This window comes from Lissotriton helveticus, chromosome 7 (genome assembly GCF_964261635.1).
Source record: "Lissotriton helveticus chromosome 7, aLisHel1.1, whole genome shotgun sequence".
Lineage (NCBI taxonomy): Eukaryota > Metazoa > Chordata > Amphibia > Caudata > Salamandridae > Lissotriton > Lissotriton helveticus.
The window spans coordinates 897,129,388-897,142,610 of NC_136068.1; the positions used below are offsets into that span (position 1 = coordinate 897,129,388).

The 13,223-nt window shown below is 45.2% G+C and overlaps 1 protein-coding gene across 2 annotated transcripts in view; it reads right to left on the reverse strand.

The window, feature by feature from the left end:
• The window catches only part of MAT2B (methionine adenosyltransferase 2 non-catalytic beta subunit), a 428,529-nt gene that overhangs the window by 78,687 nt on the left and 336,619 nt on the right, over nucleotides 1–13,223 (reverse strand). For both annotated transcript variants that reach the window (XM_078653399.1, XM_078653398.1), the window contains exon 6: nucleotides 3,490–3,603. In XM_078653399.1, coding sequence (XP_078509525.1) covers nucleotides 3,490–3,603 — 114 coding nt within the window. The remainder of the gene's footprint in view (nucleotides 1–3,489; nucleotides 3,604–13,223) is intronic.

Consider the following 13,223-nt stretch of genomic DNA (forward strand, 5'->3'; position numbering starts at 1 on the left):
AGAGAGATCTGCATCTAGATGGGTGGGAGGAGTTGCACCTTAACCTTGAATAGGGCTGTGTCTGCCTTCCACAATGCTGGCTCCACCTCCTGGGGTGCGGCTGATGTCTCTGCCCTGCAAAGTGAAAGAAGAGAAGGAATGCTGTCAACAAAGTGCTCCGGGCTGTGCTTTCCCTCCACAATGCTGGCTCCACCTCCTGTGGGGCGTCTGAAGTTTTCGCCCTGCACTGTGAAAGGAAAGAAGGAGTCCTGTAAACAGAGTGCTCCAGAACTGGTTTGGACTAGGCAAAGGCCCCTCTCCCCTCAGAGAACACAGGATTTTTGGGTATAAATATTGGGACACTGATCCCATGAAATTAGATCACTTTTGGACTACAAGAAGAAACCTCTGCTGAGGAGAGGAACCTGAAGAAACTGAGGAGAGACTATTCCTAAGATGAAGTGCTGCTTAGGGGATTGGCCTGCAGTGGTTGCCTGACTGCCAAAGAGAGGAGAAAGAACTTTGTGTGCTTTACTTTCAACTTGTGAAGGATCTCCAGGGGCTTGGAAAAGAGCGTGCCTCCTGCTGAAGTCTCAGGGACAACAGACTTCACCTCCCAGCTCCCCAGAGTTCTTTGGAAGTGCCTGCTGCTGTTTGAGGCCTTCTGAGGGACTGCGTGTCGCAAGGAGCTGGAAGCGCGATTCAACGAGGAAGAAGCGTGTCGCTGCTGCTGCCGTCGCATCGTGAATGTTGGCGCTGTAGCTGTCGTATTGCGCCGCATCGAGAGAAGCGTCTCTCAACGTAGAGGAAGCGTGTCGCCGTCGCTGCTGCTGCCGTCGCAACTCCAAGGGAGGGTGTCGCCGCTATAGCTGTCGTATTGCACCGCTTCGAGAGAAGTGTCATGCAACGAGGAAGAAGCGTGTTGCCGTCACTGTTGCTGCCGTCGCATCTTGAATGTCGGCGCTGTAGCTGCCGTATTGCACCGCATCGACGAGAGCATCTCGCATCCCCCGGAGAAGCGCGCCGCCGTCGGAACTGCTGCCTTCGCCGCTGTAGTTTTTTGCATCGTGCGGAAGCTTCTTGCAAACGTCTGAGAAGAGTGTCAGCGCTGAAGCTGTTGCAGTCGCATCCCGGAAGAAGGGTGTCGCTGCTGCAGCTGACGCATCAAATCGAGACTTCTCGCATCAAGAATACTTATTTTTTATGTAAACCTTGTGTGGTGTCCATCTGTAGTGTTGTCACTGGGTTACTGTATGTGGTCACAAATGCTTTACACACTGCCTCTGAGATAAGCCTGTCTGCTTGTGCCAAGCTACCGAGGGGGTGAGCAGGGGTTATTTTAGGCGTGTACCCCCTTACCCTGACTAGAGGCAAGGGACCCTATTTGTCACAAGTACCTACCTGTGCCAACTGGAGACCCCCAAATCTATTTATTTGGGGGAAATATTTGTAAAACTGCTTTAGAAAGAAAAATCTAATTAAAAATTAAGAAACACAAGTTACCAATTTTATTCTAAATAAACAACTGATCACATGAGCAGATTATCATACATTTCTCAGTACCTCTTTAGTCATATTTATAGGGCAGCTACGGGGAATAGGAGAGTTTCCCTTCCATGCTTTACTCCCAGGGTACCGGACCTGCCACTAACCTATACTTTCTGCCTGGCATAAGCAGGACCAACCTTTTTTTTATGTTCAATGGCACAAGCGCGTAGAAGGCTCTCTGTGGTGAAATGTTAGCATAGTCAACCATGCCAACATCACCTTTGTAAGTAGGAGGGGGCGAGGAAAGAGTTAAGGAATGGGAGACCACCAAATACTAAATACTCCTCCGTCTATAATCTTGTTAACATCTACACATAACAATATTAATTAAATTGTTGTAAAATAGTGCCTAATATACCCCAAACTATTTAAAAAAAGTACTTTTCTAAAGGTGTGTACGTGGTTCCCATGGCCAAGTGAGCAGAAAAATAAACCCTTAATATGCATAGTAACAATTAATGAAAGATGTATCGGATAGTAAAGTAGTGCAACTCGCCTAGGAGATAAAAATAGGTCTATGTACCAAATCAGTATATTAGTGACAGTCCAAAGACCGTCACATAAAAGCCTTAAGACACTGAGCAGATAAACAAGATTTGTCTAATATTTACCGACTTGGAATACCCTCCATGTACATCGAAAGCTTAGAGGAGACTTCAAGTTCCAAAAAGACCCAGCAGATAGTCTCACATAGAAATCGAATCCTGCATATCGTCCTACTGGGCGTTGATTTCATACATTACCTCCAGTGGGACAATATTTTTATAGAAGATATTTATGGCACAACATTTATGACAGACGATATTCGGGTACCACACACTCTCATCCATCAGGGCTGCACTATTAGTACTCGTAAGCAGTCCAACAGAAGCGTTGACAGGCTCATGTGTGTTACCCCAATCTTCTGTTCTATTTAATTTGCTTGCATATCTGTTGACTTCGACCAAGAGCTTTGAAGCTCTTGCCAACTGCATGTATAGCCTAAAACAAACCAAGAATAAACAGGCTGCTAGGTAAACATGTGACCATTGAGCCAAACCAATCATATTCTGAATGATGCCATGGACTAAAAGATCATTCCAGATAAACTCAAAAATTAATTGCCCTTCATTCGTGTTCTATGGTCCTGTGAACCAAGCCATACTAGTAAGTTAAGCTTTTGTTTAAAACCGTGCTGGTGAATTATCAATATAAGATACATGACAAAGTAAGACCAACACTGTAAAGTCAGAGGGCGTGGAATTATTTTCTCTCCACACCCAAGACATATTGTTTGGGTCAAGGACAACAAGTTGTCATGTCCACCGGACAAGTAGACCCAAAGTCCTGAAACACATGCCCTCCTTAGGTGTCAATTTACAGCTAGTAATAGGGTCATGGGAAAACAGGATTGTCTGTTGCTAAAAGCGAGATAAGCATCTACATATGTGATCATATGACCAGCAATGGCCAAGCAGGACACGTCGATGTTGCCCCCAAAAAGGGAACAGCTGGGAAAAGCTACACAGGTAAGGCTACAGGGCAGGCAAACAAAAGCGAAGCCTAAAATAACTTTGAAATGCTGTTGATGTAGCTGAGGCACACTACAAAGAAAACCTATTCCTGTAATGAAGAATGAAATAACTTTTTTCTCACTCCACTGTGCTTCTGCCTAGAAGTTTATAGATCCAGGAAGTATCCAAGTGAGCACTACTTCCATTTTCTTTCTGCATTAGAAGTAACATTTGTATTAATTTCATTTGCTGCACTTATTTACTCTCCTAAGTGTGCAGTTGTGTGTGAGCTTTGTAGCTTTGAAATGTCTTCAGCCAAAAAGGCACAATGCATGTTATATAAGGCTACTTTTTCCTGACACCCCTGCCTTGATGGCCATATGAAGTCTGCATTACAAACACGGACACTTTCCCTCAGGAGCAAATGATTCAGAGTTATATCATCTGACTTCCTTTTCAGTTCACTTACTGGTCTCAAGTGGTTGTGGGGTAATTTGAAAGCATCAGCCATGGCACAGGCAATTTCATACTTGGTCATCTGCTCGTTGTTGGACCAGTGAAATATTCCCTTCACTGAAGGATCCTGGGGAAATGAGCAAGCAGACATCAGATACAGGCAGGATTTGTTATAGTCAATGTATCAATCAAATTGACTTTATTTCGGATATATTGCAATCCATAAAAGTACACACATTAAACAATTCATGATAAAAACATCACAGTAATCACAAAGTCAATTTAGGTACATATAACACAAATATTTCTTAAAAAGAGTGCATAGACAAAATCAGTACAAGAAAAGTGCAAAGTAGAGTCCATATACAGAAAAAAGTGCAATAGTGCTTTGAGCTACAGTTAATGAACAGTTACTCATCCAAACATTTTCTTAGTCTCATAGTTAGTTTTAAAAATTCTAACACCTGGAGGACACTATCAGAGTGCAGGAGCTGTAAGTACATAAGGGCGGGTCTGATTTGATTAAAATTTAATTTCTTTAAAAGAGTAACCAGATACCGCCTGCGGGGATATTCATAAAATGTGCATAAAAATATAAAATGCAGCATATCCTGTGGAGACTTCCCGTCGCAGCCACAGGGAGCTGCTGGTTTTTTAAAAATGTCCGACTTAGGTCTAATTAAAAGATGATGAAAGATATTAAACCTGAACCGAGTCAGCAAAAATTTCTCATGGGGGGGGTGAAGGAGCATGTTAGATACAATTCCATAGAATCACAAGTTCTCAACATGATATACTTTCTAACATTAGGTTTCGAGAGCTCAACTTCATCTCTTAGGGCATTACAGTTCAGAAAAAAAAAGCTCTCTTAATTGCTACAACATCACCCTTAACTATATCCCTCGGGTTGTCAAACAAGTTCAGGCGGCCAAGCTTCAAAAATTGGGACTTCAAATATTTAAGCCAGGGTACACACATTGCATGATCGAGTGATACAAGATCTTCCACTATCAGGTGGGTTAAAGGAATTTCATCATTTAGCCATAGTTTTACCCAACACAACAGTGGTTTCAATCCAACAATGTCGGATAAATGCAGACAACCAAGTTCTTCATGAACAGCTAAATTCGGTGTGCTACCAGGGACACACACAACAGGCGCTTTAAAAATTTATTTTCAACTATTTGTAGTTGTTCGCTGTTTGTGTAGCCCCATATCTCACTTCCGTATACTGCTGTGGCTATGGATTTAGCGTTGTATAATTTCATCATAGCCACATTTGGCTTTTCCCCCAATTTAGAGGCAAAATTGAAGATGGAGGCATTTACCCTAGACATTTCCCCCTTCTTCTTGGCCAAATGTGGGGCCCAACAAAGCTTCGTATCAAATAAAACACCCAAGTAAGAAAACGTCTGGGTGATGGGTATCAGAACATCATTCAATTTAAAATTGAACTTTCTTTTAGATTGACGGCCAACATGCATTACAAAGGATTTAGAATTGTTGACCATAAGGTCCCTATCAGACATAAATTTATTAAAAGCATTCAGAAGTGCCTGAAGACCTAATTCTGTTCTTGAAATTAAAACCGCATCGTCGGCATATAAAAGCAAAGGAATACCCCTCGCACCAGCTCTAGGACAATCAGATTTTACCTCTTGTAGTTCAGCCTCTAGGTCATTTATATAAAAATTAAAAAGAAAAGGGGCCATGATGCACCCCTGACGTACACCTTTATTGATAGGAAAACAACCCGTAGTTTCCCCAGTAGATGAGTACCTCACGTTGGCTCTTGTGTCGTTGTGCAGATCCGCTAGGAACTCCACAATCCCCCCCATCTATTCCCTTATCCTTCATGGTCTGCCACAGCCTCCCTCTGTTGACACAGTCAAAGGCTGAGGACAGATCCATGAAGGCAAGGTGAATTATTCCCTTCTGTACGACAGTATATTTGTTCAGAATAAGAAACAGGTTGAGACACTGAGTTATGGTAGAGCGCCCCTCACAAAAGCCATATTGGGAAATCGACATGATGTTGTTTTCATTCGACCAGGTTGTTAAGCGTTGAAGTATAACTCTCCCCATAATCTTAACCATTGAATCAATTAGGGATATAGGTCGATAAAGCGCACTTCCCCTATCTCCCTTCTTAAAAACTGGGACTATAGTTGATAGTCCCCATGTTTCCGGACAACCCACTATGGCCGCAGCATTAAATACAGCAACCAAAATGGGAGCACAAAAAACTGGATCAGATTTGTAAAGATCCGGGGGTATTCCATCAGGACCTGGTGCTTTATTAACAGTGAGGCCCATTATAGCTGCCAAGACCTAGACCTCACTTTTGTAAAAAATAATAGAGCTGTCCCTATCATAGGGGGCAACAGCCATGGATCCAGGAATTTCAGAATAGTACAAACTTTTAAAATGACCTTCCCATTCCTCTTTGGCTATACAGCAGACAATTCCATCTCCAGGGTCCTCGGTCAAAAAAGGTTTTTTTACCAGCGCCCAGAATTTGGTGCTGCTATTCAAAGTAGAGGGGTCAAGCAGTTCCTCCCAGGCCTCTTTCTTCAGTAGCTCCCTACGGGCGATAAGTGATGGCCTTATATTCCTTTCTGCAGAGTTTTACAACCTCCCGATTCCTAGGGGAAGCTGACAGAGCAAGCCTCAGTTTGCGAGCAGCTACAGTGCAGTCATGGCTAAACCATCTAGGTCCTACTTTAGCCTGCGTTTTATTAGGGACCGATAAAAGCGCTGACACCTTCTCCGAAATATTTTGATAAGCCTCTAGGACCAGTTTAGGTTCACCCCCCCCATTAATACAAACATTAATGTCCTCTGCACACCCTTCAGAGATGTTCTTATAGAGTATATCCGCAGAGACCATTGACCATTTTAACCGCCTCCTCCCATCTGTTGTGCCCAGTCTGCCTTGATCAGTACTTTTATAGCCTTTGTTTACCCAAGGACAGTTCAGACAGATTGTTACAGGGTTATGGTCACTGAATTCACTAGGAAGGATGTAAAAAGAATCTAAAAAAGGTTGCATCGTCCTTGAGACAAGAATATGGTCTATAAAGGTACCCCTTCCGTGCCCCTTAAAGGTAGGGGTATCAAAACGATATAAAGGGTCCTTTAATGACATAGCCAGAGAGAGATCGAGGTCATTCAATAGGTCGTTGCACATTTCCCCCTCATTAGTGTGCTCCATATGCAGACAATCCGCACGAGCACAGGTCATTTCTGATAAGCACTTGTGCAATGGATCTATGCAAGGATGCAAATTAAAATCCCCCATAATCATGAGGTTATGGTCCACGTTTTTCATAAAATTAGAGACAAAAGAATTAAGTACATGAATATGATTCCTACCTTCACCAACAGAAGCAGCATTATAAAAATTCACCAGGCCCATAAGGACTTTACCTCCAGATAGGATTAGGCCCATAATCCCTGGGTATTGTGCTTCAATTCTCTGTACTTCACATGGTATTAATATGGAGACAAAGATTACAAGACCCCCCTTGGGCCTTCCCCGCAATGATGGCAAGGCTGGGACAAAGAAGGCCTTATAACCTTCTAGAAAGAGGTTACAGCCCAGCTCCCAGGTCTCTTGCAAACAGATAATAGAAAATTGCTTGATGTAGGTAACCCAATTTACATCAGACATTTTGGCCGCAAGACCAGCAATATTCCAAGAAACAGCAAGATATCCTGACACTTTACCCACCGGGTTAACAGAATTCATAGATTTACCTGAAGCCCTGGTCTCCTGGGCCGCAGGTGCCCCCAGTCAATCACACTGCTCAAGACCGGATAACACTTCATCTCTGTTCTGTATGTTTAAGTTCGACCCATATTGATGGTAACCGGCACTGGGACTTCTGTTATAAATTCCAATGGACCCCCCTGACCCGCAAGGATTAGTGACATTATAAAAAAATTGAGACTCTTGCACAGGAGTGTAAGGTTCAAGCCCCCGCCTGGTTAAACTCTGTTGTGATGGAGGTTTACACAAGTGTGCATAGAAGTAACCCAGGGGGCGTACACAGATACTATTCGTGTTATATACCAATGCAGAAGCTCTCAAAAGAATAGTTGCCACGTGCTGGGGGTGTTTGAAATTTACGACTATACAGTCCCCTGACCCAGTCTTTTTAGACGGGCCTACCCAGTTTACACGTCTTACTGTCATAATTTGGTCCGAATATGAGACAGGGAACCCACAGTTTTTGTTGAGCCATGACACTGTTTTATTTTTCAGAGAGGTTTGGGATTCGTCAAAAGGAGATGCGGAATGGGTGCCGCAAGGGGGCACATTGGTCAGTACTGCCACAAACGGGGCACAATCTGGTGGTAAATTAAGATAGCGATTGTGCCTTGGGGGTTTGGGAACTCTACTGCTTTGTTGCCTTGTAGATGGTTGCTGTTGCGGCGGAGCAGCTGCCACAGGGATATCCGGTCGAATTGAGGTTTCAGACCCTGAGACCACCGCAACAGCAACATTCCCCCTCGCCTTACTACGTGTATCGTTGACATCAGCAATGTCTTTCCCCCCAGAGTGTACATTTCTATTAGATGTGACATTTTTCTGTAATAATAACAGACCGCCCAGCCTTGTCACTTCCTTGGCTAGGTTATCTATCTTATTAGTTAATGGTTTAATAAGCTCCTCCATTTTTGTTGTTAAGGAAGCTTCTAAGTTTTTTATAAGCGAAGCTAGGAAATCAGGAGTTATATTTACACCATTTCCATTACCATCATTACCATCATTATTAGTGCCCGTGAATACAAAAGGGGTTGGTATTGCAGGACTGGTATTTACCTTACCAACCTTTTTTTTGGACTTATCTTGTTTCCCATTCACCCTTTGAGACAGTGTTCTACAGGTTCTCATGGCCCTGGTTTCTGGATAGGTCTCATTCAACACACCAGTGTCAGAGCTTGAAAGCACCTGTGGGTCAGAATGTACCTCCACATTCACTGGAATGGGCGCCGGAGGGTCAGTAGAAATGACATCACTCGTGTTAATTGCACAACCTTGTGTCAAACTAATAGGGGAGTTTTCTAATAATGTTTCCCCTACCACATTGCCTTTCCCCAGCGATGCACGTCTGTCATTATTAATCTGGCTTACTTTCCCAACCAGGAAATTATCCAGAGTAGCAGGACCCACCAACACCTTATCATTTTTAGATTTCGACATAATGAGCACAGATGAAGTTCAAAACTTCCAAACAAGTACCCTTCAATCTACACACTCACTAATATGACAATCAACATATAACAAGATTAAAATAATCAAATGTCTTACACGCTCCAGGCACGTTAAAGGTCCGGAAAGGGCAATATAAGGGTCCAGGCCCAGTCCAGTCTCCTCAGGCCTCTGAGGGCCACAGAGGGCCCGCCCTTTGCCCGGGCTTAGCCCGGCGTACGCCCGCGCGCGTCCCGCGGGACGAGGAGGCGTGTTCTCCTTTATGCGCCTTCCGGCGCTTCCTGGTTGTGAGGGCGGCGGCGTCCTAGCCGCGATGGGGCTGCTGGGGGTTGTAGTTCGTCAAGACCCCCGGCGGAGCCAAGCCCGGCCGGGAGCACCCACCGCAAGGAAAACAGGAATGGCGGAGCCAAGCCCGGCCAACAGCGCTCAGCGGAGCCAAGCCCGGCCACACGCAGCTGCAGGGAATAGTTTCTGCGCCCCCCAATGTAACAATCGTTGCTTCTTTTCACGTTCTAAATATCACAAATGTCTCATGAAGCTAGCTGCACAACCTTGCATACGAAAGTACAAATACGGAAGGTCTTACTCAATGCCAAACACAAATGTTATGCATGTACAGGAAAATATGGTATATGCATATAACAAAAAACACAGAGACCAAGCCATCGATAAAGGCCCTAACGTATAGCAGCAACTTTACTGTGAAAGGACAGGTAGCATGAGTTAACAGCCCAATCAGAATTATGGGATGTTTATATTCACACCGATTTCGGATGCTGAAAACTTCCTGAAACTCCAGGTGAAAGTCTAGGCCAAAGTGAGCAATTATTGTGGTGCTGGTGGTTCTTTTGGGGGATGTGGGACGGCAGGTAATTCCCTGGTTATTCATCTCCGTGGACCCTGTGCATAAAAATGTTAATGGGCAGGAATTCCGCACCCCCCACCCTTACAAGGGTCATCAATAAGTAGTTCAGGGACGTGGGATATAACAGTTAATTTCCCTGCCGAATGGTAGCAAGGGACCGCTCGGTTGAAAGAATGATAGTGGCAGATAAATGCAAATATCATTTTTCTCATCCGCTGTATGCCCACACTCCAGAACAAAGGGTATGTTTGTGTTACATCCAGTTATAGTTTGGTCTGCTTTGCCACAGACAGGGCGCATTTTGGTTTGCTAAAAACTTTGGCACTATTTGACGAATCTTCACAAAACATTACAAAAAAAGTTCATCCACCCCAGCTTCTTCATGTAAAGTTTCAGGTGATCCATCAAGCAGGGCTGAGAAAAAAGGCGAGTTCCAAAACAAAAAATCCCCATGCATTTTCCGTAGACTTTTTTAGACAGTGCAACCGCGAAAACGGCTTAACGGAACCGCAAAAACGGCTGAACGGAATTACACTAAATTTGGCAAGAAGCTAAATCTTGGTCCAGAAAGCAAACTTTTTTAGATTGGGTGGAAATCCATCCAGTGGTTATCAGTAATCAAGGTTAAAAAAATATTTGTATATCTGAACCGTTGGGTCGAGGGGCTCTCGAAAGCGCCCCTCGAACACAATTTTAAAAAACTGAGCATATTGATTGGCTCAGGGAGCATATTTTCCCTTGGGGCAATTTGCTCCCTTCCATGGGAGCCACATTTCAGAGAGAGCTCTGGCTGGCTAGCAGCAACATGAGAAAAAGTTTGCCGATAGGCATTACAGGACTCTGAGATTTAGTCGCCTGTCTAGAAGTAAAAAAAATATAATAATAATAAGAGGACTGGGTAGGGATACCCTGCCTCCATAGGCCCTGTGAGGGAGGACCCAGAGGGGCCCAGCAGCCGGGCCAAAATAAAACTGGCTGTTTTAGCCACCAACCCGCAACAAAAGCAAATAAGAAAATGGTGGTGTCATTTTCAAAAATATATATGGGATGGGGGTGGAGTATAGCCCCCTTTCCCAGCCCATTTTGGGCCCTGGAAACTCAATCCCATAGGTCTGCGTATATTAATGAAGAAGAAGGGGGCGCAAGGCTCTCCTCCCCAAGGCAATGGTGGACCAGGGGACTCCCATCCCCTGTGGCCGTATTCATAAATAGAGGAGGGGGCACACAGCCCACCTCCTCATGCTTCTACAGGCACCTGGGACCCCATTCCCCAGGCCTGAGTATTATAATAAAGGGAGTAATACAATAAATGGAGCAGGGGTGCTGCCCCCCTCCCAGAGCCTACGGGCAAAAATGTAAATAAAAGGGGAGGGGCAACATGGCCCCCCTCCACAAGTCTTCAAAATGGCCCTGGGGATTCCATCCCCCAGGTCTGTTACTTTAATTGAAAGGAAGGGGCGCCTGCACGCGCCCCCCCCCCCCTTTGAATGAAAGTAAAGGACCGGGTGAGCTTTTAAAAGCATGTACAAGCCCGGGCAGGGAAATGCGTCGGCTCCCATCTGGCGGGAGCAATTTTAAATCTCCCACCAAACTCAAGCAAACCCTAAGTCGGCTCCTAGCTTACGTGACATTTAACAAGCATTGGCATAGCCAATAGGTCTCAGCTTTCGGACCTTATAAGTGGTTAGCTAGAGCTATTTGCTTTGCCAATGTCTTTAAGCAGCTATGTTGTAGAGCAGCGTGCCTGCTGTGCAGCATGTTGAAAAGTTATTAAAAAAGTATTTTAAGCATTTTTGTTATGCTTAACGTCTAATATCCTGCCTTCCTGAAGGTTTGCGGGGCGTGCCTTTTGACATTCACGTGCGCAGGGTGATGTGTAAAGAAGGGGCATGCCATAATTAGGTGGGCGATCACAGCATGCTCTGGGGTCACATGCACCCTTCCTAACTGCGCCAAAAAGTGTCTTGACTACACCCTTTAACTAGAGGGTTCTTTTTGGGCTAGTTTTGGGCTTCTTTTTGCAGGCATCTTGGACGTTTCCTTAGGTTCTCATGGGATATAGTTATTTCCATTGCCGTTTACCAAAGGAGGTCGGAGAGCTGTCCAGTGGCACCCATGTGTCTCTGATGTGGCGGTGTCCGAGACTGGGCGTATTTGCTCCCGTAGACAGCGTGTGTAAGGCCTTGTGTGTTGTCAGCTGAATTGCTAGGTCGGATACGGCGGTGAGCCTGTTTCTAAGTACTTCGCATAGAGCTGCGATGGATTTTTGCAGACTCTCCTCTTCCCGGCATCTCCTTTCCCTTTGACTATGTCCTACCCAAGATCTTTGTGCCTGCTGTCCCCGGCCAGACTTCCGACGAGTGACAGGCTACCTTCGATGTTTAGGAGGGACATGACCCGACGAGTAGGCTTTGGGTGTTGGGGGAACCTTGAGGGAAAGGAAGAGACAGAATGTTGCTCAATGGAGAGTCAAGTGTGAGGCCAAAACTTGTCGTATTTTGCCTGATGCTGGTAATAGACTGGGATGATAGATTGTTCCGATGATCTCCCTACTGAGTCTGGGGTTTTCATCAACCAACGTGTGCGGGAAACCTGGCTCCTGAAACAGGAAACATTGCCTCGTTTTGGAACTAAAAGGCCTCCATTGGCCTGGAGGCGGTTGGCTGTGATTGGGACCAAAATGCATGAAGGAATTTTGGTCCCAGGCTGGATGACCGGGAATGGGATCATTTTGACCAAGTCATAGGAACCTGTCACAACTGGACTTGGGTAAGGGGACCAGAGTGCTTGCTTTTATGCACTGGATGGGGAATAGCCCTGTCCCCTCGGACTGCTGTCCCCCCCAAGGGCGTGGTTGACCAACCCTGCCCTGGGGATCAAAAGCAGAGTGGGGCCTAGGCTTCTGCTTCACCCAAATCGCAGACTCTAGTGCAGATTCCTGATCGACACAATGTACAGCAGCCTCGAGTTTCCAAAACACAAGTAAAGATTTGGAATTCTTCATGTTGTTTTACAAGTCATTATTTTTTAAATGTGTGTTAAAGTGTGCATGAAGTGTATGTTATGCATTTGGGGTTTGAATCTACTGCGTAGGTGAGTTTCGCGATAGTGTGAAGGCATTCCCTCTCCAGATAGTTATCCCTCCCAGCTGAGCCAGTTGTTGGGCTGGGGTCCCTTGCTGTAGCTGTTGCCATGTGTTTGACCAACCACATGTTCCCTGATGCGGTGATGCAATGGATGTCTGATCTCCCTGTGGCTGAATGTACAGTGCATTTGGGTAACCTTGGGCTTGGTTTTGAGGATGGGGCTTCTGCGGAGACTGACCCAGATTTATCGATCTCTGCTTCTGATAAGCTTTTAAGTGGCATTGGTCGGCCATGTGACCCATGTGATGGCAATAATAACATTCTCTGACATCTGGGTGATATCAAACTCCCCGACTTCAGCCGTTATAACCGGGTTGAAATGCTCTGGGGTTTTACAGTGAAGCCTTATTCAAGACTGGTGCTATTTGCATACTAGCAGCCAATTTAGACCCCTCAAGGGCGGTATTTTTCAATTTGTGTTGGACCACTGCCAAGGTGTCTCTCTGGGCCTGCTCCTGCCTCTTACCAGTGGGCTATTGTGTGTGGGGTCCTTGTGGCTGCATACACTTACCAGGCTC